The sequence below is a fragment of the Chlamydotis macqueenii genome, chromosome 20 (assembly GCF_036417535.1).
Source record: "Chlamydotis macqueenii isolate bChlMac1 chromosome 20, bChlMac1.mat, whole genome shotgun sequence".
In the NCBI taxonomy this organism is placed as follows: domain Eukaryota; kingdom Metazoa; phylum Chordata; class Aves; order Otidiformes; family Otididae; genus Chlamydotis; species Chlamydotis macqueenii.
Window position 1 is genome coordinate 155892 of NC_141575.1, and position 23904 is coordinate 179795.

General features: G+C 38.8%; 1 protein-coding gene across 5 annotated transcripts in view; it reads left to right on the forward strand.

The window, feature by feature from the left end:
* Positions 1–1139: 1139 nt before the first annotated feature.
* Positions 1140–23904, forward strand: part of GARNL3 (GTPase activating Rap/RanGAP domain like 3) — a 54062-nt gene continuing 31297 nt past the window's right edge. For 2 of the 5 annotated variants that reach the window (XM_086763622.1, XM_086763623.1), the window contains exons 1-11: positions 1140–1376; positions 13027–13096; positions 15379–15453; positions 16922–17021; positions 17459–17577; positions 18362–18426; positions 19466–19529; positions 19792–19818; positions 20220–20295; positions 20887–20985; positions 22736–22839. In XM_086763622.1, the coding sequence (XP_086619748.1) occupies positions 1303–1376; positions 13027–13096; positions 15379–15453; positions 16922–17021; positions 17459–17577; positions 18362–18426; positions 19466–19529; positions 19792–19818; positions 20220–20295; positions 20887–20985; positions 22736–22839 (873 nt within the window). In that variant the 5' untranslated portion in view covers positions 1140–1302. Of the gene's footprint in view, positions 1377–8460; positions 8594–13026; positions 13097–15378; positions 15454–16921; positions 17022–17458; positions 17578–18361; positions 18427–19465; positions 19530–19791; positions 19819–20219; positions 20296–20611; positions 20665–20886; positions 20986–22735; positions 22840–23904 lie in introns of those variants that run through there. The other 3 variants (XM_086763619.1, XM_086763620.1, XM_086763621.1) reach the window with 2 other exon arrangements.

Here is a 23904-nt window from a genome sequence, read left to right on the forward strand (position 1 = left end):
TTTTCTTTTAAGCTATAAAAGGCTGCACTGAAAAACAGTTGATCTAAATTTCTAAGAGTACTAGTAACAGAATTGCGAGGCTCTATTTTTCTTTCTAACAAAGAAAACAGTATACCGCTGCCTGTCATTTCTGTTAGGCTACATATGCTAACAAAGCTACACCAAGAGTACATTGCTGAATAGGATAAACATGTTTTGGGAAAAAGCCTCATTACAAGGTCTCCACTTCCTGAGGGAATTGTTTCCTGTATAGCCCCTGCAATTCCAGGTCACCAAGACTCCTAGGATGTCTCTCTGACCTAGACGCAGAAAAGAACCTAAAGACTTTGCACAGGGGTCCTCAAAGGACTGGACAGGCAACAAAATGCTCTGGGGCACAAGGAGGTGTCCAGACAGCTTCTCGGTGTGCAACACAAAAGATCCTAAAGGCCAAACCAGGGATCTCGGGTGAGCTAGAAGGCTAACGGAGTGCTCTGGGGCACACGGAAAGCCTGATAATGAGTTGTCAGGGAACTCAAAGGGTCTAAAGGGTGCTAAAATGGCAAATGAATGTTCAGGGAAAAAATCAGGAACTTGGGAGGAGGTTAGAGCAGACCACAGCTGTTTTCAGAGGGCCAGGGACTTAATACGGGCATCCTAGATGGCACAGATGAAGAACAGAGTGCTCTGGGGTAAAAATAATGCCTCAAGAAGGGTCCTGAGGGAACTGATAGCAAAAAGTTAATGTTTTGTTTTGCTAAAGAAATCATTAGCTCTGTTTGCCCAGTTGCTTATTAAATTGCTCACATAAGAAAGGCTTTAAGTTTCTACTTACCGATGCAGTAAAAACCCCAAGTCCTTGCTATCTAGAGCACAACTGCAGGGTTTCACACCCTGAAACCCGATTGTTACCTTAAGAATATAACATTTTGCTTAGCTGACAAAGACAAGGAAGGAAAAACCAAGCCAAACTGGTGGCTCAAGTTTCAGAATAACTTGTGATCATAAAAAGGGAACAGACAAGATAAAGAACAATACCCTCCAAGGCCAGAAGCAGGGCTTCGCTTCCCCGTCTCGAGTTGCCTAACAGACAATGCTGCGCCCTCTCCGCCGCAGGACACACGGGCTGTAGGACCTGGCGACCGACGCGGGCCGGGGCTCCGCGGCCTGCGGCCTGGTCTGCTGCCGAAGGCCCCCGGGCTGCCGAGGCGCTGCGCTGCAGCGGAGGGTGCGAGGTGGCGGGACAGTCGCAGCGCACGCCAGCCACCCCCAGCTCCCCTGATCTGCGTCAGCAGGGGAGCGCCGCGGCGGCAGGGCGTCCCGATGCCCTTCTCAGGCGCGCCGGGCCGCTTCACCGCCAGCTGCTGCTGGTGCCTGACGCCTCTGAGAGTCCTCTGGTAACTACCTGACTCGGGAGCGTCCGAGAGAAGCGGGCGCTCGGCCAGCAGCGTTGCGCTCGGAACAAGCGCCGCTCCGGGAGCGCGGGCGGGCCGCGGGCGTGGCGGTGCCGGGCGACCCTACGGCGGGGCTTCCTGAGGGGCAGCAAGGCCGGCTAGGGCCAACGCCGCCAGCCTGGGAGGGACAGACGCGGTGCGCGTTCTCCTCGTCCTTTTGCAGCGGCCTGTCCGACCGGATGGTGACCCCGAAACATGAGAAAAGCGAGAAAACGCCTTCAGAGATTTATCTTAAATAAACCAACAGACAGAAAGTCTCCGAAGAACTCTTCCGAATGAGGTCTGGCTGAACCTCCAACCCTTGATAAGGCTACGTTTTCTTTTTTCTTTTTTTTTTTTTTGACGTCTGTGTTCTATATATATTCAGTTGTACTTATGTCTTTGTGTATATGTACAGACAGGCACGCGCACATATTCTCAGAGAGATAAGAAAGTCTTGCCTATGGGAAAATAAATTATTGTCCTTTAACTTTGCCTTAAAAATCACTCAAAACTGTACTAAGAACTGTACAGATGAATTGTTCCATTTGGGAAATGTAGAATTGTGTAAAAAGCAAGGCATTCTGTTGTTTTCTTAAAAACTGGTATCTTTGGTTGTCTTGATCCACTGCTTCACTGAGGTATTTAAAATATTTTAATTACTGAGGATAATTGGTTATTATAGAAATTGCTGGCTCAACCACTTACCTGCAAAAATAGCTAGAGTTCAATCTTGTAAAATTTCTAGTGCATTTTATAAGATAATTACTTTAGTTTTAGCTATGTAATATACATTTATTTTCCCCAGAATAAATACTGTTTAATGGTAATGGTTTTTTTTTCTCCCTAAGTTACACATTTTGTGCGTTAGCCGCCTTAAAAATATTCATTGAAGTTTTATCCCCATGTTGGAGTTGCCCTTGGTTGTTGGTGTTTTTTTTCCCTAACAGCTAGTGTTCTGGTTAGGAATTTACTTGCTTTACTGGATTTTATTTGGATTTTCACCCCTCTTTGCATCAGCCGTGTCATTGCAAGAACTTGTCCCTCATTTTCAGTAAGCCAGAACTGTAATTCATGCACCAAATGAGACTGCGCACCAAGATTCTGCCTGCCTGCTTGATGTCGAATGTGATGCTGATTCCACCTCAGAGAATGCTATTGCAGTGCTTCTAGTTTCTTACTTCCAAATAAAATTTTTATTTTAGTATTTCATCAGTGCACAAACTGTGATGACTGGCTTTTCCTCAGTATTTAGTACAATGCTGTGTAGATGCGTCTTGAATTCCATCGCTTTTCATCTGGCAGGCAAGTCACCATGTGACGCTATTTTAGTTGCATAGTGTGAAAGGAAGTAATTCTGGCATGACATCTTGACTTCAGAGCAACATTCCACAGCAAATCTGACCTACCTGCTTGGCTGTCTTGGAACAGACTAGTTTCTGCTATTTGCAGGCATACTGAATAGGTGTACTTTCCACAGAAAACCTTCTGCAGGTGGCTGAATTTATGTTAGAATTTTACAATCCATTAAATGATCAGTGTACATCAGGGTAGTAAGAAGCAGCTCAGGGTCTTCTCCTTTTGGGTCCCTTGCCTTGCTAATACTGTAGGTTTTTCTGTAAATCTTTTGCTAAGCATAAAATATTTTCCTATTTCATTTGTGCCGATCATTGTAATTTTTAAGGTCTTTGTCCATTTTGTCATCAAGCAAATATATATCTAGATATAGCTAGTTTAAGAACTTACAGGAAGTACTTTGTCTCTCATTCTTGTGTGGTTGTTTTGCAAGCAGGCTGGACTTTGGCCTTGTGAAAGCCTTCAGAGATGGCAAGTATGCTACAGAGTGTAGAATCTCAAACTTGCCCCGGCAGTGGCTAACCCTTGCCACTTCAGGTCTGCACAGGTCCATTGAATACACAGTGTGAAGGGGAAAGCTTGGAAGTAATAATGGTGATTAAAGTTTGGCTGTGCACTAGAAATGTTTATGTCTGGACAGAAGGTAATGCAAACCTTCTGGTCAAGATTTTAGTGGTCTGAATTCTACCTAAGTCCCTAACTGGCTAAATACATTTGAAGGTCCAAAACCAATAAGATGATTGAAAATGCTGGCTATATGGCCTTAAGTAGAATTTGAGCCATCTTACTCTAGTCCTGTATGTCCCCAGGGTTTTAATGGCCTTGTTGCTTCTTTTGCAAACATTAAAAAAAAAAAAAAAAAAAAAAAAAGCAAACTTCAAACTTCAATTTTTCTGGCTTAGTCTGCTTTTGAGAACTTTACTTCTAGACTTGTCTTTTTTTTTTTTTCAGTTGTGAAAAAGATTAGTGGTTTTGATTTAATCTAATAAAAGGAAGTGAAACATATCTTCTCTTTTTGGAACATTGTATGTTGTGTAAGTACTTTGTACTGTGTGCTTCAGAAGAACATGAGAGATACATCACCAGTGGAGAGTTACAAAATAGTTTCTCTATAAAGGTAAAGTTCATCTTTTTGAAGTGTCACTAAAAGTGAGTTTATGGTCTTTTAGGAAAGTCGAGGAAATAAAATGGATTGATAAGAGTTATTTTGAAATCTTAATTGTAGTGTTACTTGTCAGGCTAAAACAGACCAGGTCTATTCCTGTCTAAGAATTTGCAGTAATTTTCAGAGTGTATTCCTTGCCTGCAAGGTGCTGAGGATCTCACCTGAAGTTTGTTAGAAAGTAAACTTGTTTTACAATGCCTTAACGAAAGTAATGATGAAGAGTCTTTGTTTTGAGAGAAGAATAGCCCTGTTTGAAATTGCTGACAGTACAGCTATCACAAGTCTGGTGAACTGAGCTCTTCATTGGTCTTTATATAATCCATACAAAATGGACTTGAATGACCTATGGAATGATAAAGGTGGAAGCAGATTAAGGGGGATGCAATTCTGGAAATTAAACAAAGGAAGCAGAAGTTCATTTTTATGAACCTTCAGGTTTATTAACATCCTATATCTTTTCCAGTTAATGACTTATTTTTCTTAATATTCCCATAATTCTATTTCTCAGACTTTCTTCTTCGTAATTCATAGGCTGTCGGCTTTTTGGTCCATCCCTTTCTTTAAATATTCTTTCTCTGCTTCACAGTACATATGCTTACAAAATCCATTTTTATATATTATGTTGCCTTTTTTTTTTTTTCTTTGGAGGGGAAGTGTGGAACTTGACACAGAATCAGCAGTTATCACAAATACAGCTAAAGCAGTTCTGCTGTTTGTGTCTCTGCCAGCCTCTTACTGCAGAGACATGCTGCTTTCTGCAACAATACTAGAAACATCTATCATTGCTAAAAGCTGCCAACAGGAATCCCAAATTTTAGCTAGACATCCAAGCCAATGCATTTGCAGCTTACCTCTTTAGACACTCTGTTTTCTTAATTTGCTACTACCTTTCTCATTTCCATCTTTGTACTTTTTTTTTTTTGAGAAAATAGGAAAAGAATTGCTGACAGCACGTTGTAAGGGAGGCAGCCCTGTGTGTAAAGAATATTGTGATTTTTAACATGTTTAAGATTTATTGCAGTATTGAAATTATAGCATACTACAGAAATGCCTTTTATTTTGCAAACATTTGAAAAAAAACCCCCAAACTTCAAACTTCAATTTTTGTGGCTCTTTTTAATTCAGAGGCTCTGTGTTTGCTGGAATTTTATCATGCTGTTAGACTTCAGCATGGCATAAGACAGGCTCAGAGCTTTTTCAGGCTTTCTATTTCAGGAGACATACTTAGAAATAAACTGACTGAGAAAAAGCTGTTGTTGAAATTGCTAAGATCTATGGAGGAGCAGGGTATGTTTCTTTGCTGTTGGAAAGAGTGGTTTTGTTTTAAAAGATGGTGTTCTTCAGGATGACAGAGAGGCATCACAGAGCAAATACTTAGGTTTCAGTGAGTGTGTGTGTTCATATTAACTCTGTTTTATACCTAGTGCACAGAAAGGAGGAGGAATGGGGTAAATGACAACTGCATTAAAGTGGAAATTAAATACTTTAAGTGGAAGGTTCATTCTGTTCCATTATTTCCATAGAGATAGGTTCTTCTGAAAGAATAAGAGAAATGAAGTCTCATTTTTGGCAATCTGGTAAAGCAATCCAGATACTTAGAGAGAAGGAAAGTTGTGGTTGAGCACAAAATACTGAGTAGGGGTTATTGTTGATATTTCTTTCAATCAAGATTTTTGTTCCTTTAGTATAGAAGTTCCTTTTAAGTTATTTTACTCTGTATGCATACTTGTGTTTGTTAGATATTTCTTGATATATAAGCAGTCAGCTTTGAGTTTACAGTGTCATTAGTTGAAATTTACTTTCAGTTGGCACATGGTTGGATTTGTGTTTGGACATTTAAGTTATGATGTAATGAGCTCTATACAGGTAGTTTACAAACAAATAAGATATTATTTACAGTGTGTTATTTTACTGGGCTAAAATAAATTATTTCGATTGATTTCCAAAACTGGAAGATCTTTTCCATGCATGGCAAATAATCCTTCAAAACCACAAACAATATTTAGTGATGCAGTTAACTAGCACGAAGTGTTGTTTGCAGTAATTAATCAGTTATCTTCTTGGGCTTTCTTGCCTGTAAATATAGTGTTTTTTAGATATAATTTTTAAAAACAAAGGTGTAGTTGCTGAAGTACAGATTCCAATCTCCTATCAGCTTTGACGATTTGTCAGGGGACAGACTGTAGAGGATTTAACCACGTCCATACATTTAACATAGAGTAAAAACACAATAATATAATTAATTAAGGAAGATTATTCCAAAATTGTTAAATGTTTCTGATTTAAATTTGATGGCATTATTTCTAGTTGAAAGAACTAGGAAATGCTACAGATATCTGTATGAGGAAAACGGCAGTCTGCAGGAGAAAGCAGGAAGGGATGTTACTTCAGGAGAGTCCCATGCATGGAATTCTCACTGTATTTTAGCACTGAGGGTAAGAACTAAAAAAAAAAAAAAAAAAAAGAAGAAGAAAAATAATATTTAAATGTTGCTCATTTTACTCACTGAGGATTATGTTAAAGACTTAGATGTGGCCATCAACTGCCTGTGGACAGAGATATGCTTCTCTAGGAATAACAGAAAGTTTTTTCAGTGGGAGGCTGAATGTATGGGTCCGATTTTTTTATTTGGACCTGAGGTGCCATTTGCCAGACTGAACAGCTATGCAACATGTAACTTTTAGGTAGTCCTACATGATGATTTAAGGTTCAGAATAATAGTACGCTGAGTTCCAAACGCATTTTATCACTTTATTCATGCTTGCACTTTGCTCAAATTGATCTATCATTAAACTCACAATCCAACTGTATCCTGTTAATTCCCTGGTTAACAAAAAAAAAAAAAAAGTCTCTGCCTACTATTTTTTAAATACTTTTTCCTTTTTTTTTTTTTTAGCCCCAAATTACTTTATTGAGCAGCTGATAGTGTGACTCCTCAAACATGATGGCAGAATTGACAGCAAAAGCTGATGCTGTGACATAGGATTAAGTAAGTGGTGGCGGCTGGAGGCTCACTTACAATTTCTGCCAGAGTGAAGCTCTACTGTGAAGCTATCCCCAGATGTCAATATTTTGGAAACTTCACTTACAGAAGATCCAAACGGGTCTTACCTCTTACAAGCTTTAGCATTCTACGTTGTCTGAGTTCTTTAAGGCAAGACTAATGCTTGACAGAATTCCTCGGCAGTACATCACCAGCTTGAGTCCAGCCTGGATCAGCATGAATTAAAAGTTGCTCTCTGGTGGCTTCTACTGCACAGTAGGTGTCCTTTGCTCTTATGTCACTCTTCATTTTCTAGTGGCTGATAGACTAAGCAGAGGAACCCAGAATTACATGATTTCTGGAAATTGAATTGTCTTTTAACATTAGGGAAGCTTTTCATTAAATTCAAACCTCAAAGTAGAGTTTTAATATATCATCTGAACTTACTATTTTGTAATAATTGTTGTAAAGAAAGATAAGAATATGTATACAATCACATCATGTAGTAGTAACTCATTATGGTTTACTGCATGGATGGCTGCAGTATTTCATAATACACAGTGATGCAGTGCGGTTCATTTCAAAACATACAACAATTGAAATTACTGAAGAAATTTGTCTAAACAGAATACAGTCATCCAAGTTATGATTATCCAACATACAAATTGTTACTCTAGCAAAACATTGGTTAATCTTTAGTCATAATAGTTGATTGTAATATTGGCTTCAACTTCTACTGAAAGTTGAAATCCTTACACAGTCAAAATACTTACAATCATCTTGACATACTTTGATTCCCAATGTGGGGTTTCAAACCTCACTGCAGGGTTGATGTCACATGATGAGCATGGAGTATGTTTACCTCCTGAAAAAGTAGAGAACGATGGTGTATATCTGTGTAAAAGGAGAAGACAGAAAGAAGAGCTTCACACACTTGAAGGTGCTGCTGTTATGTGTTAGACTTTTGAAATCATGTAGGTGGAGATTGTGTAAGACTCCTTTGCAATGAAATGGGCTGCTGCTGGCTTCTGCTCCTGTGCTGTCTGACTTTTCGACTTTGTTAAAGAAATGATACTGAATTGAGCTGTCATTCATTCCTCGGTGAGGTTTCAGCCTGCTGGCCAGTTGCCATTGAACATGAAAGAACATACCAGTCTGTGAGATGACAGGACTTTTAAAGATTTTGAGCTGTGGGTGAGCAGGTTGAGAAACCATTTTCTGCACCTTTACTGATGCAACAGCAGTTGACTTTTAGAACGCAGCAGAGATCACAGGTAGATGGAGAGCTGGGAAAGGGTTTTACTCCCATTAGATAGCCACCAGCTCGGAGACAACGACTCCCCGGGAGCCAGCTTGCCCGCCTCCCCGCCTTTACCGTGCCGGCGTGGGCGAGGGGCGGTGCCGGCTGAGGCCGCTCGCTGCGCGGGCTCCGTTCGCTCCCGCTGGCTGCGCAGGACGGGCCTCTCACTCGCAGCTCGGGACTACAGCTCCCGGCGGGCCCTGGCGGCGGCGCGGCGGCCGTGCGCCGGGATGTGTGCGCGGAGCTCCCGTCGCCTCTCCCGCGCGGGACGGAGCCGCGGGAGCGACGCTGGAGGGGTGAGGCCTCCGGCTGGCCGCCTGCATGGAGCTGAGCAGCGCAGAGGCGGCCTCCACCCGCTTCCTGGGCCTCACTCAGCGGTACCGGAGGCAGGGGCCGAGCTCGGATGGCGCGCGGTGCGGTGCGGTGCGGGCCCTCGCTGGCGACGGCGGTGAGGCGGTGCCGTGCTTCCGCCGGCCGTGGGGCTGGAGGGGCCGGCGGGCTGGCCGCGCTGGAGGCTCCCGCGCGCAGGAGCGGCTGGCCCTGCGGCAGCGGGGCAGCAGGGGGCCCGGCGCCCCAGCCACCTCCCTCGGGGCTGCTGCAGGTGGCAGGGGCGGGGCCAGACGAGCGTCTTCGGGGTGGATCTGGTAGCGTGCTCAGCGTTACGCTCGGGCAGACAGCTACCGCGGGGCTAGTGACTGCGGTTACGCGCCTACTGAGCGCGCTTGTACTTGTGCCTGCCTCTGCAGTGGGAACAGGGGAGGCGGTACTGGCCAGTCCCTAGCTAGACGGTCAGGAGAGTGGGGACCCAGGAGGCAGGCGGGCTGCGTCGCTGTGGTCACGCAGGTGCAATCTGCAAACTCACCCGTTCTGCCCCTACCCCCCGTCCCCAAGTCAAGTGCTTTCCAGCGACAAACTCCTAAAAGACAAAACTCATGATTTGAAACTAGGATGCTAAAAATGCATGCCTTTAGATTAGCCAGTGTGTTTTATGTATACTTCTGTTGGCTGCTGTCTACACGCTTGTCATTGTGCCTATCGTGCAGTGGCAAAACTCTGAAACAGCCTTACTCCCTGTCATTCTGTGGCCAGCAAAGCTGATGAAATATGAGATGTTGGTGTGCCTCCTAAAGGCAGCTATTTTATGGCTTGTCATTATGGAAATGCTACCAAAAAAAAATCTAATAACCATATGAAAATTGTTTAGATCAATGTGGAGAATCTGGAATAGAGGATAGATTAATATGGTAGAGAATATGGTTTTGTAGACATCATACAAGTTGTGAAGAGCTTTGTATTTGCAAGTGCCGGTATATTGAAAGTTTGCAGATCAGATGGTCTCCTTCAGCATCCTCTCTCTCATGGGCATCAGGGAGTCTTTATGGTGAACCTTTCTTTGGGCTGATTGGCCTCCAGAGCTTTGCTTGAAGCAATGTTGAGTAGACCTGACAGAGTGTGGGGGACAATGATGTTTTCCATGAGGAAAAAAAAAAAAAGATTTGTATGGTAGAACCCAAACTTACTCTGCACGTCACTTTGTCTTTTGTTTTGTTGTGACTCTCTGGCTGAAAAATGTTGCTACTGTAGTTGTTGTTGGGATGTACCTTAATGATCCTAATCTGAGTTAAGATCAGACCGGTGTATATAGTCTCCTTTTACTTCTGCCACCATGTTTTGGACGTTACTTTCCAGGCTCGTTACCTGGGCTGTCAGGCATATACCTTAATATACGTTTTAACTTTTTGTTATTTCTAAATTAATGACTTTCATGTTATGTCCTCCTTTAACTCAACCCGTATTTTGTTACGTTAGTGCATTCATATGTTGTATACCTGTATCAATTTCTTAGTTGTATAATGTTTGGTTTTAAATACTCTTTTTCTTTTTTTTTTTTTTTGTAAAAGCTCTTTTTTAGCTACTGACTTTGTTATCTCTGCAGCATTAATATGCTCAGATCTCAGCATACTTTTCCTGATAGAGTTTTACTTTCACTCAGCTGAAATATCAGCACATTAAGGTATAGGACTTAGTTTGTGTGTATGCGGGTAGTTCTGAAGTGCCTTTGTAACTCCCTGGGTTTCTCATGCAGGTAATTTGCAAGTTGGCATTTTCCTCTAGTTTCATGCATTTTGAGGTTGACTTTGCCACAAGGCAGAGAGTAGTTAAATGTTATAAACCTCAGCTTGCTTTTTCTCCTACTTTGTGGAACTATTGCATGACTGATGAAAGTCTCTAAAAATTATCCAAGTGGAGAAGGTTCCATTCAAAGCACAGTAGGCCAGATGCTCTTTGTGGTGACTTTCTAATTTGTATTGTATTTGTATTAGGGTTGTCCATATGTCAGACACACAAAACAGTGACCTGGCTTTCCCCAGACTTGAAAATATTTATTGTGCTAGTGACTGTTGTTACATTTATTTATTTATTTTTACCCACTCCTTGAATTGTCATTTTACATACATTTCTTCATTTGGTCAAAGACTGAATTTCAGAGCTCAGCAACAGAAAAATCTCTCTTGACTGCTGTTACCATAACATTCTGCCATGAGTACTGAGGGTGACAAGCGTTCATTGATCAGAATTCTTTTTACAGTGGTTTCTAAGGCAACTAGCAGACCTAGCCACAGAAGTGAGTTTTGGAGCACACAAAGAAAATGCTAGCACTGCCACAATTACCTGATTTTTTTTTTTTCTGTAAAAGTAAAAAAAATAAAATAGAAAACCCACAATGCTTTAAAATATATTGCAAATGAGGCATTCCATTTGTTCTGTGAAGTATCTGCCGAATTTCATGTGTATCTCAAAATGCGGGAACTCTAAAAATTACATTCGATGTGTTATTACTTTTCAAGTTTTATCTGAACTTTCCAAATTCTCTCCAAGGTGCATGAAGAGGTAAAGGATTACTTTCAGCCTGTACAAAACTATACTTGGGCACTTTTCATTCTATCTGGAAGGGAAAAGAAAATCTGAAGTCTTAGTTTTTGTCTGCATAGACACTAATCTTGAAATACTTTTCTTTTGTGTTATCCAATCTTAATTACTGCAGAAGAAATTTGTTAGCCAGACTTGTATGTGTTTCCTTCTGAAAGAAAATATGAGAACTCAGGAATAATAACTTCAAAATTTTTCTTTACCACAAACCACACTGAAGTAAAGTTTGGAGTTTTTTTATGCTTCCCTTCAGATGATGGGGAGATGGAAGAAGATGATGCATTTAGAATAAAATTTAAAACATGCATGATTTCTTTGTAAATAGCATGTAGGAATAAGGTGAAAAGAGACTGTCCAAATACACTTTGAGTGTGTCAATTTTTGCTACAAAACCACATAAAGTAGAAGGTAACTGTACAGAAGTTATCTGAGATGTGCAGCTCACCAGTAGGTTTAGTCTTTTCACTGCTTTGGGCCATCCTCTCTCTGTTGCAGGCCCAGAAGGAGCTGTAAGTGCTGTGGCGTGCAACAACGTGGCAGTGTTGCATGGCAAGGTTCCCTCAAAGCTCCAACAGCAGTAGTGAGAGGTGGATACAAATATTGGACATTAAGTTCTTGTGGTGTGTGATCGTTTAAGGTTTGCACCTACTTCTGGATATTCAGACTTCCTAACTTAAGAACAGTTTCTTCTGTTGGTCTCCATTAAGATTGTTTCATCTTTGTCCAGTTGATCAGGCAATGAAAATTTTCAGTGTCACAAATGTGAAAAGATAGATAGAGGTATACTGCTGCAAACTTTGAAAATTCAATCTTTGGGGCATCCTTTTTTTCAACCTGAAGTATCCTTAGTCACTGGAACTGGCTCTTTTTGTGGCTCATTTGTAATTTATGAATCTCTAAGATTTTAATGCTGTTTCTTTTCTCGTTTTGTCTCTGTTTGCTTTCTGTCCTGCTTTGGGGGAAAAGGAGGAGTTATTATTGTTACTTTCAATTAAAGTACAAGCTGTTTGAACTGCAGGCTTGAACTTTTTTGTTTGGTTTGGGGTTTTTTTTGTTTTTTTTGGTTTTTTTTTCTCCATTAAAAGTAAATGACTTAATCTTCATTACTGCTGACTGAAGGGTAAACTGTAGGTTTGGAATATGATGGAGGGATTGAGCTGCTACTCCTGGTACAGTCTGGATAATCAAGGTTTATGTTAAATTTGTATCTAAATATTTATTTAGCTTGTATTTGTAACAAGTATATCCCCATTGCAAAGGCAGGAGGCTTAGTGTTTATAGTTGAGGAGTGTTTATAGTAGAGGAGATGTTTACTATCTTTTTGACCTCATGAAGCTCGTAGTGATGTGCTTAATGTAACATGATAGTATGAAATTATATGATAATGCATGTAGATTTTGAACTTCACATTTGAGGACTACTTTTGCTTGCTTGACAATTTTGCCTTTGTTAAGGTTGGTGAAGGGAAACCTATGAAATGCTGTTCTTTCTTTACACTTTTGAATTAAAATACTTGTTTAGTTTCTTTTTGTGTGTAGGCTAAAAAAAGACTCTCTGAAAAAAAACCAATAGCTGCATACTAAGTGTGAGCTTATAGAGCCCAGTGCAATTGTCTTATTTGAGGCATTAAGTTTACTGTAGGTTTTTCTTCCCTTAGATTAAACGCAGATTTCAAACATGGTTGTAAGCCACCACTTGCTTTGAAACTTTGATTGCATCATGACTAAGTATTTAATTTAATCATAGCTTTTGCTTCCAGTCAGGACACAGACTTTTATTTTCCTTTGTGGGTAATATGAAAGCCACACTGTAATGGCTGCTAGAGATCGTGCACATTGCCAGGAGTGTTCCCTGCACTGATGAAGCATTTCTATTCCAGCTCTGTCTCTGAAGATCTGGGTTGCAGACGTGGAGAGTTTAGCAGAAAGCATTACGGATCTGTGGAGCTTGTAAGTTTACAAAGCCTGTCCTTTGATTTTAGCAGTTTATAATGCAGAGCTCAAATCCGTTTCATTTTCAGGTAAAAAATTTTATCTGGTTTGGAAAATGTGCTTTCTAAGATGGACTTGAAAGTTATAGGGTAATAAAAAGTGGCTTCAGAATAGATATATTAGACCTGCTAGGAAATCTTTTTACTACCTCATTTATGAATATTTCATCATAACGGGATGGGAAGTGTTATATAAGTATCTTGTTTTCCCCCAGATGGAAACTGAGCTGAAGATTGCAAAATACTAGGGTAGTATTTGATGAAGTACTTGTAATTATATGAGTTTAAAACCGTGTGTGTGCTCATATGTATACATATATATGTGTGAGTATGTGATCCGTGCCTCAGAGTAGTGGGAGAGAGTTGAAAATTAAGAACTAGTCAGAATAAGGATATTGAAAACTGTTCCCGAAAATCTGTCAGTTATTCTGCATTTTCTTCAGATTCAAAGATTAAGCTCAGACTTCATTATTCTTATATATAAATTTCTTCTCCACTGTGAAAATAGCAGTATGTCAGCAGTTAATGAAATTACATAAACTTCCTACAGGGAAACAGAAGTGGGGAGGGATAAAGAAACTGAACTCCAGCTCTCTTATTGTGGGAAGAGATCACTAGTTTTCTACTACCTATAGTTGTAATTTATAGCTTTTGGGTATTATATTTATTAATATGTATGTAAATTGGGTGTAAATTTGTGACTTAGTTGCTGGAAGTTGCATTATAAGAACACGTGCTATCTTTCTTTTCTTTCCATACATTCCACATATTAGATGTGGTCTTTTAATTAAAAAAAAAAAGTGAACTGCTTTCTGCTGAAAGGTTCTTTCATTTCTAGTACTTAAATTATTTTGCTGGAAAAAAAAATATTGGTGATTATATATATTATATTATAACCACAGTAAGCTCACACAGTGATTTTGCAGTTTTCTTGAAATTCTGCTAGTATTTTATGAAAGTGTCTTTGTATCTTTTAGAGTACAGATGTGCAAAAGTGCTTGTGGCCTTTTCAAATTTGTAAATGTTTAATATTGAACCTTTCTTGCTTAATATTTTCCACAGCAGCATCTCAATTGCTCAATTATTTCTACCCTTTAATTTGTTACAACACAATTATTTTATCTCTGCCCTAAACATTTTTTCCTGTGTCTTTCCCACTAGTGTAATATGACTGGTTGTCCATATAATTTCTCTTACAGTTTATACAAGGCACTACGATGTGTTGGAGTTTTTGCCGTGTTAGTTTATTCCTGACAACCTCAGATCACTTCAAAAACAAGAAGCAAAGAGTACTTCAAAAAGTTGTGATAACTCTACCACCAAGTAAAGGGAGAAAGTGTTATCCTAAAATAATGCAAATTGCTAGAGGGAAGCAAGGAATGATATACTATTGCATTATTATTGTTCAGATGGTATTTCATAAGTTTGGTATGATATGCAACAATCTCATTTTTTACAGTTTTGAGAGGCATCACATGCAATATCATTGGCAGCATTCTCTTCCTCTTCTCTGGTAGGGTTCCTGAGCAGTGTTGCCGAACACATCAGAATTGTAATGTTATCAGAGGTTTTTTAACAACTAAGAGAGTTTCAGTGTTCTGGGAGTCCATGGATTCCCTTATAAAAAGACCAGGCAATCTTTCCAGAATATTTATGAAACTGTTGAAGTCTTCAGCTGGAAACAAGCCGTATTTTCTGATGTTAATGCTGGAAGCAGACCAGGACATCTGTACCTTATATTGTTCCGTATCAACACTGAGTATTATGTTTGGAGATTCTTGCTGCCCTCTGTTTCCTGAAAACATCAGTAAATAAAATGCAGTAGAAGACTGCTAATCTCAGTAATACTGCCAACAAGTAGAGTTTTAGGCTTAGCAAGGCTGCGAGGACAAGAATTGTCATGCTTGTAAGACCTATTGTTTTGAAAGAAGCAAGCTTCAAGATCGATTTCTGGGAAGTGAACAAGTCCCTCTGTAGGCATTGTGTGTGTTGGTGCAGACAGGAGAATTTCTGATTAGTACTGGAATCTACCAAAAGAATGAATGACTTCCCTGCTCATGCCTCCTTAGAGTGATAATTGGGTCATTCTAAATCCATACTCAAATTAGTAATAGCTGTACTGATTCCTTCTCTGTGGGTAGTCGTATGATGCCAGGGAGAAGAAGAAACTGTAGTAAACTTTGATTATTGATCATATGGCTATTTTTGTAACTAGAACCTCTATCTTAAACTCTCTTATAGCTTATATCTAGTGATGCTGATGGAGCCATTCAAAGAGCTGGACGGTTCCGTGTGGAAAACGGCTCCTCTGGTGAGGTAAGTGGCTAAAGGTACTCACAGAAAGCTGAAATTAATCTTCAGTTATTCTTCACCACTGAAAGATGTATTTGCAGTCAATTACTAAGGAAAAGGACTTGAAAAATGCTAAATAATATGGGAATGTAAGAATATAAGATGAGGGAGATTATGTTTTTTTCCCTCCTCCCCTGAAGTCTTACCTTAGCTCTTCTTTCAAGAGTGTACAATCTCGACAATTTAATGTTTTAGGGGAAAAGCTGGTGTTTTGTTTAGTTTTGGTAACGTGTTGCTCACCTGTTCATGTTAGAAGAAAAATACCTATTTTATTCTCTGAATAACACTTTGCAGTCTCTAGTTCATCACTTTATGTTGTCCTGGTGATACTACTATGTTCAGGCTGACCTTTGTGCTTTTAAGTTTATGCCTTGGTGTGATGAGGTTACAGCTTCGTTTTTTTTCCCACCTTAGTTGTCTTTTGGCAGCTGTAATGATCTTTAAATAAGAGATAAAGAAGCTGAATGGAGCCTGAGAGAGTCGTTCCCTCCAGACCCCTGTCCTGTTAAACTTGCAGTGTGTCCCTGCAACCACTCCTGTGACACTTAGGTTTCTACTTATCTTCATTTTTTATCTTCCTTTGCAAAACTTTTTCGCCTGTAAATATAATCTTAATAGTGAAAGAAAGAAGACTTGAAATATATGTAAAGTCTTGGTAAGCTTGTATTGAATTAGTATTAACAGTAAACAATTACTGATCGTCTGTTTACATCAGCACTGCCTGCAGAGTTTAAAACAATCTAACTATTCTGCATTGAATATCTCTGGGGTCATGTTCTGTACACTGTCTTTTTAGTTCAGTTTCATGCAGTTCAAAAACTGATTAGCTTGTATCACAGAAAGAGATTCTCTGAGTGATCAATGAATGGCCACATAGTGAATGGATATGGAAAATGGCTTTTTCTCTGTGTTATGTTAATTCTTAGTGAAAAGGGACTTGAGGGATGCTTGGGAATTCACCTTAAGCCAATCCAGAAACAACACTGAAGAACTTCCAGAGCATACTCTCGTCTAAGGAGGAGTCCTTTAGGATTATTTGGGGAGAACTGAGAAAATGAAACCTGGAAGCAGAATTCTATTTGTTAATTCATTTATTTTTAAGTTTAAAAAACACTGGTCTTCAAATTCCACATTGAAATATCTTTTTTTTTTTTTTTTTCAGTAGAATACTAAGCTATTGACCATAAGAGTGGTACAGTAGGAAAAGACTGTAGTTACTTAGAAAGAAAAGAGAAAAAAAAGAAGAGGAGAGGGAGAAATTTTAATTTCAGCTGCACAAAAACTGACTTCAGATTAATTATTTGCTTTTGAAAAAACCGTATACAGCTGAAACTGTTCTGGTGAATCAGCCACTCTTCATTGACTTTTGCCTATATTGTGTTCTTTTTTTTCACTTGGCATTTGTTCTAAGAGTCTCCCAATTCTATTTCAGAATACAGACTATGCTCCAGGTACATGGCACAGAACGGATGTGCATTTGGAAAACCCAGAGTATCATACAAGATGGTATTTAAAATATTTTTTAGGGAAAGGTAACTGTCTTTTTGTGAATTGATTAAGGTTTTGATCAATGAAAATGCAATGTAGATTTGAATTGCTATTATTTAAATATTGGAAAAAAGTAGAGTATTAATTTAGTATTAATACATTTTCTGTCCTGTACAGAGAACAAGTTCTTGTTTTGTGTATTTTTAACCTGAAAACAGGGGATGGGCTTCTTTAAGTGGTGGAACTGCTGCTACCAAAAAGGGATATTTTGAAACCCTTCTTGGTCTTGAAGACTGTATTTATCTCATGTTTTTTTTACACATCTGTATATAAATACATAGTTATTTATGTAGATAAGTATATCTTTTACATATGAATGCATATATTTACACACTTATAGACATGTCTCTCTGCGTGCGCATACGAGCGGGTGTATGTGTCTTCTTTACAGTTGATAATGCTTCTTGTTTTTCCCTAACAGTTCACCAAAATTATATAGGTACAGATGCAGAGAAGAATCCTTTCTTTCTGTCTGTTGTACTGTCTGATGAAAATAATCAGCGTGTTCCTCAATACCATTCAATACTTTGGAGAAAAACAGTAAGAAACAAATATTTAACTGCTACTCTGACTTTTTTTGTTTGTTTGTTTGCTTGTTTGTTTTGGATATGTTTGTTATACACTTTTTTGCTTTCTTCAGAATTTCACTATTTAATATGTATTTTTCATTTTATATAATAAGAACGTGTAATTCTACCATAGTAGAAAAAACTTCAATTAGCTTTGTAGATAACACTCTACTAAACTTTCTGACAGAAATCTGTGATATTTTTTAATTGTTCTTTCCTGCAAGTCTGTGTTGTTTTTAGAAATATTGCCTAAATTTTTCTTGATTATGTCCTGCGATCGATTTAGACAATGACTTTATACTGCTTTTAGGATTTTCTTATGCAACATTAAGAAAATAGAGAGGTGTCATGCTGGTTTCACTAATATTGTTTAATGAATTTTTTTGCACTGAACATTCCACAAGAGCCTTTTATCCAAGCAATTGATTTAAAACTCTCCTGTAGGCATGCATGGTTCACTTTTATTTTTTTTTTAAATAGTTTGTAATGTCTGCTAGTTTCAGCAGCCTTCAATACCACATGCCAAGCCAGCCAAAACTAAGGAAAAAATAATTTTCCATGTCCATGAACTTTTCACATTCAGTTTTTTTTTCTTTTTTTTTTTTCCCCAAAGCAGTAGTAAATATGGCCAAGTAAAATTAGCGCAATTTTGTTCTTCATTTTTTCACTTAATAGTTTTTATCAATGTTCCTATTGGAATATACAGAAAAAGTCAGTATGTCCTGTAATATCTCCTAGCTTTTTTTTCTTTATAGGGTACTCAGAAAATATGTCTCCCTTATAGTCCCACAAAAACATTATCAGTGAAATCTATATTAAGGTATGTATTTACAAATAAGTTATCAGTTAAGATATTTGTCTATATGCCTTTTCCTGTGATTCATAGCTTGTGTTACATGATTTTTATGATAGATGTGTAAAAACATTTTAAAAAGGTTTACAAATCTTAATCATTGAAGGCAGCAAAAGAAGAAATATCTTTTAAAATTAGACAGACAATAAACTAACCTAAGGAATATTAGATTTTCACTAGAGAGGTGGTTATTTTGTGGCCCTAGCAGGAGGAAGCAAACAGGGATAAACCAAGAATTATTTCTTCAGTTGATTGTCTCAATGTGAATCTCACTATGGATGTGTTATACACACTGTCACTGAAGCCAAGAAAATTCCTTCCCCCAGCCAGTGTCTGTGTGGGCATGCTTGTACTCTGTCCTGCCTCTTTTGTGGCAGAAGAGAATACCAGATGAGCAAGCCCAACACTGTTTCTATTTCTTTCAACATTATAATCAACTGAGGAAAAAAATGGGCAAAAATAATAGTAAATGCAGAAACACAAGTTATGAAAAAATGCTATAGATTAGATGTTTCTGCTTATTGAGGCAGTTGATCTTATTTAAATACTTTTTTTCTGTTCTGTTTGTGGATCTTTGGTATGTGAATTTGATGCTAAACTGCTCATTTTTCATTTTACTTGCCTTATTTTAGAAGAGAGAGAAGAAAAGCTTACAAAATAGGATAGGTTATTGAGTGCTCCTAAAATGCTCACTGTTATTATGTATAAAGCCAAAGTGAAGGGTAATGGAATAAAACTCTGTGCTTTGTAAATAAGTACATTAAATTTAAGCCTAATCTCCATGCAGGATGCTACTAATTTCTGGTTTTAAAATCCAGAAGAAATGTAGGAAGTCTTGGAGGTTACTATTGTGGGAAAGAAATGGCTATTCCACAAAATATTCCATGTAAGAGAGGCTTTTTGAGCAATTCCTTTTTTTAACCAGTTTTAACTGCAACCGGTTAGTGGTTTAATGTTGAAATATATACTTGTCCCTCTATGAAGCAGTACTTAATTTGTGTTCCAGTGCTATGAGTCTTGACAAATTTGAGAAGAGCCCAAGGGAAATTTTTCATCCTGAGATACAAAAGGTAGGAGGCGACATCTTTTTTTTTTGTTTGTTTTTCTTTATTATTTTCTGAAAAAGTAAGTCATTCAGTATAAATGCTACTAGTTTGTTTCTTTCAGTAGCAGGATAATAATGATGAAGTAGGGTTATGTGATATTTGTAAAGTAAAGTATCTTTATCAGTTGAACTGGCCACTTCAACAAAACTTAAATATACAAGGATGTTACAGTTTTATTTGTGTTGTCTTTAATACTAGTGTGCTAAACATATTGTTTTGTTTACAGGATTTATTGGTTCTTGAAGAGCAAGAGGTAAATGTAAACTTACTGCTCCTAGCTCACAGACCTGTTCAAAGAATACAGCTTTGTATTTGAAATATTTGCACTGACATGCTTGTGACAACTTAGAAATCAATTGCTTATTGCAGTAAAAAAGTACAGTATTTCTTTGCAATATATGAGATAAAAAAATAATTTTGAGCACCAACTTAATATATCATATTAATAGATCACCAGCTTAGTGTATCATAAAATTTATAATCTATGATCAAAGGTAGATTATGAGGTGTCTGCTATTTGAGCATGTAATGGAGTCGGTATGAAATGTGTATTCCCATATGTAGGATATATACAAAGGTATGTGTATAAAAGTCCTTAGAGAAAACATTATTCTTTGATTGCTTTATCATATAATATTTGATTTTATTTCTCAGGGGTCTGTGAATTTTAAGTTTGGAGTCCTTTATGCTAAGGATGGACAGCTTACAGATGATGACATGTTCAGCAATGGTGAGGTTTTTTTACCTTTTCCTTAGTTCTTTTATTCATTTGGATGAAAAAATGTAGGATAGTGCCTACACATGGAAGCCAGAAGGAAGGTGGTGGTTATGTGAACAGTAGTTTTGTTAGGTTTTTGTGTTCTTATTGGGTGAAAAATTTTAGCATAGAATCTTCTATTTCTATAAAAGGTGACTGTAGGAAACCTACTATTACAGCTTGGACTATACAGTGTAAGATTTAGAAAAAGGAAGCAGTTGAAGGAGGCAACTCATGTTACCTGCAAAAAGTCACTGTTTCTAGTTCTTTCACTGTTACATTTTTGCAGCATGATCACACTCTTCTACACACTTGAACAGTGTCTTGGAGTTACCAAAAGAGGTCAGTGTTTAATATCACATAATGATGCCTATTCTGCAAGGTTGGGATGCTGTTTCTGTAAAGGTAGAATGCTTGATTAACATGAAGAGAAACTAATTCAGCTGGAACTTTGGTCCTTGTGTCCTGGGAGCAGGACCTGTTCCTGTACTTTGCTTATTTTTTATAGGTGTTCTATTACTGCATGTGCTTTTCTGTTGTAATGTTTTTCCCTTCCACATATAGAAACCGGAAGTGAAAGCTTTCAGAGATTTTTGCATCTCTTGGGTGACACAATTACTTTGAAAGGCTGGACAGGCTACAGAGGAGGACTGGATACTAAAAGTAAGAACTCATCTGAAGCAAAAGATTTGAGGAGGCTGCAATATAAATGTTTTTGCTTATTGCATGTGCATATTTTATATACTGTAGAAATAATACAATCCCAAAACAGACTTCCTCACATACATGCTAAGTGCCCTGCTTCACCAAGAAAAAGTTAGTTTAGCTTAAATCGCTGGTATGGAATGCAGTTGAAGAAAAGTATTTATATGATCTGTATTTTTAAGGTGAATGGTTTCATTTAATATTGGAATTGGGTAAAGAATAACCTGACATGTTACTTGCTTTATGATAGTAGGGCATCATGCCTTGAAGAACTGTGTGCGATTTCAGGAGGCTAGGTGAAGGACGTCATAGGTTTTAAGTGTATGAATATCATAGAGTCATAGAATCATAGAATGGTTAGAGTTGGAAGGGACCTTCAAAGGTCATCTAGTCCAACCCCGACATCCCCGACTAGATCAGGTTGCTCAGAGCCTCATCCAACCTGGCCTTGAACGTTTCCAGGGATGGGGCATCCACGACCTCTCTGGGCAACCTGGGCCAGTGTTCTACAACCCTCAGTGTAAAAAAATGTCTTCCTTAAGTCCAGTCTGAATCTACCTCCCTCTATTTTAAAACCATGACCCCTCGTCCTATTGCAACAGGACCTGCTGAAGAGTTTCTCCCCATCTTTCTTGTAGGCCCCCTTGAGGTACTGGAAGACCGCGATCAGGTCTCCCCGGAGCCTCCTCTTCTCCAGGCTGAACAGCCCCAACTCTCTCAGCCTGTCCTCATAGGAAAGGTGCTCCAACCCTCTTATCATCTTTGTGGCCCTCCTCTGGACCTTCTTCAACTGGTCCATGTCCTTCTTGTGTTGGGGGCTCCAAACTGGACATAGTACTCCAAGTGGGGTCTCACCAGGGCAGAGTGGAAGGGGAGAATCACCTCCCTCGACCTGCTGGCCACGCTTCTCTTGATGCAGCCCAGGATGCCGTTGGCATTCTGGGCCGCAAGAGCGCATTGCCTGCTCATGTTGAGCTTCTCGTCCACCATCACTCCCAAGTCCTTCTCCTCAGGGCTGCTCTCAACCTATTCTCCGCCCAGCCTGTATTTGTGCCTGGGATTGCCACGACCCAGGTGCAGGACCTTGCACTTGGCCTGGTTGAACTTCATGAGGCTGGCACAGGCCCACCTCTCCAGCCTGTCAAGGTCCCTCTGGATGGCATCCCTCCCTTCCAGCGTGTTGACGGCACCACACAGCTTGGTGTTGTCAGTGAACTTGCTGAGGGTGCACTCTATCCCACTGTCTGTGTTGCTGACAAAGATGTTGAACAGGGCTGGGCCCAACACGGACCCCTGAGGGACGCCACTTGTGGCCGGTCTCCACTTGGACATTGAGCCGTTGACCACCACTCTCTGAGTGCGGCCATCCAGCCAACTCCTTGTACAGACCACTCGGTGGATATCAAACCTATGTCTCTCTAGTTTAGAGAGAAGGATGTCATGCAGGACAGTGTCAAAAGCTTTGCACAAGTCCACGTAGATGATGTCTGTTGCTCATCTCTTGTCCTCCGATGCCATCACCCTGTCATGCAGATTAGGTTGCAAACTTGAGTTTGGACACACATAAAATGCAGTGTGGACATTTTCTAAAATGGGTCAGAAAAAAGGATGACTAAAGAAGATTTGGTAGAAGGACTTGAAATATCTTTTGATCTTTAAAAAAACTTAAAGGATGTATTCCTGCTGCGAACGTTGTTTTCCCTTGCAGATGATACAACTGGAACCTGTTCCATCTATACAGTTTTTCAAGGGCATGAAATTATGTTCCATGTTTCAACCATGCTACCATATTCTAGAGACAACAAGCAGCAGGTACATGGTTCTTTCTCTCTCTTTTTTTTTCCCCCCCGTTAGTATTTTAGAAATGTATGTCTTCAGACTTTTGCTATATTTTTTTTCCTCAATGTTATATCTAGTGCAGAAAATTTCATTATGTTTGTTAGAAGATAATGCATTATATCATCCCTGTTATGGTACAAATGGCACTTGTGAAGAAGGTCAGAATTGAGTGACTGAGAAGTGATTGAGTATTCTGTTGTTCAGATGACTTGTAGAGCTTCACTGCTGCCATTATCATTACCTCAAATAATTTATAAAGGTTGGAAATTAGACTTGTGTGTGAATCATCAGAATATTCACATCTGTAACACACAGCAGATACTCATGTAGCTTGAAAGAAATTCCCCATGTGAGCATGTTAATAGCAAGCTTTGTGCATTTGCTCTAAAGCACTGCTATTGCCTTCTCATAGACTGACTAGATGGGTTCTTGGGTACTTGTTCAGATATGCTGTCATTCATTGCTTTAATGTTTCTACGTATTATATGATGAAAAAAATACTTTATAAGCACATGTATGTACCTATACATCACACATCCATAAAGATTTACTTAAAATTCCTTGCAAATTACTTGTTTTACTGTTTTCTTATTTAAGCAATAATTATATATTATGTATTACTATAGTAATATAATTAGATGTTATAATTGTATTGTCCTTTTTTTATTTCCATGTCAGTTTTCTCATGCTTTTGCCTTGGATTGATGACAAGATCACAGCAGCAACCAGAGGCCAATCAGGACATTTATTGTTTTTAAAGAATAACTCAGCGTCAGGGATTTTCTCCTTTTTATTTCAAGTGGTGGATTTACTTTTTTTGGAATGCTAGGTGTTCCGTGCCCAATTTGTGAATATTAATTACGGAAATTGCGGAAGTTATGGGTGCTTTGCTAACGAACTGTTCTAGCAGCTGCCTTGTATATGCACCATGGCATTGCTATGTTTACTTGCTTATAGTTAAGTAATAATTTTATATTGGCTTCAATCATATTGATAATAATATTTCTGTTTGTAATTTAAGAATATTGTTTTACCATT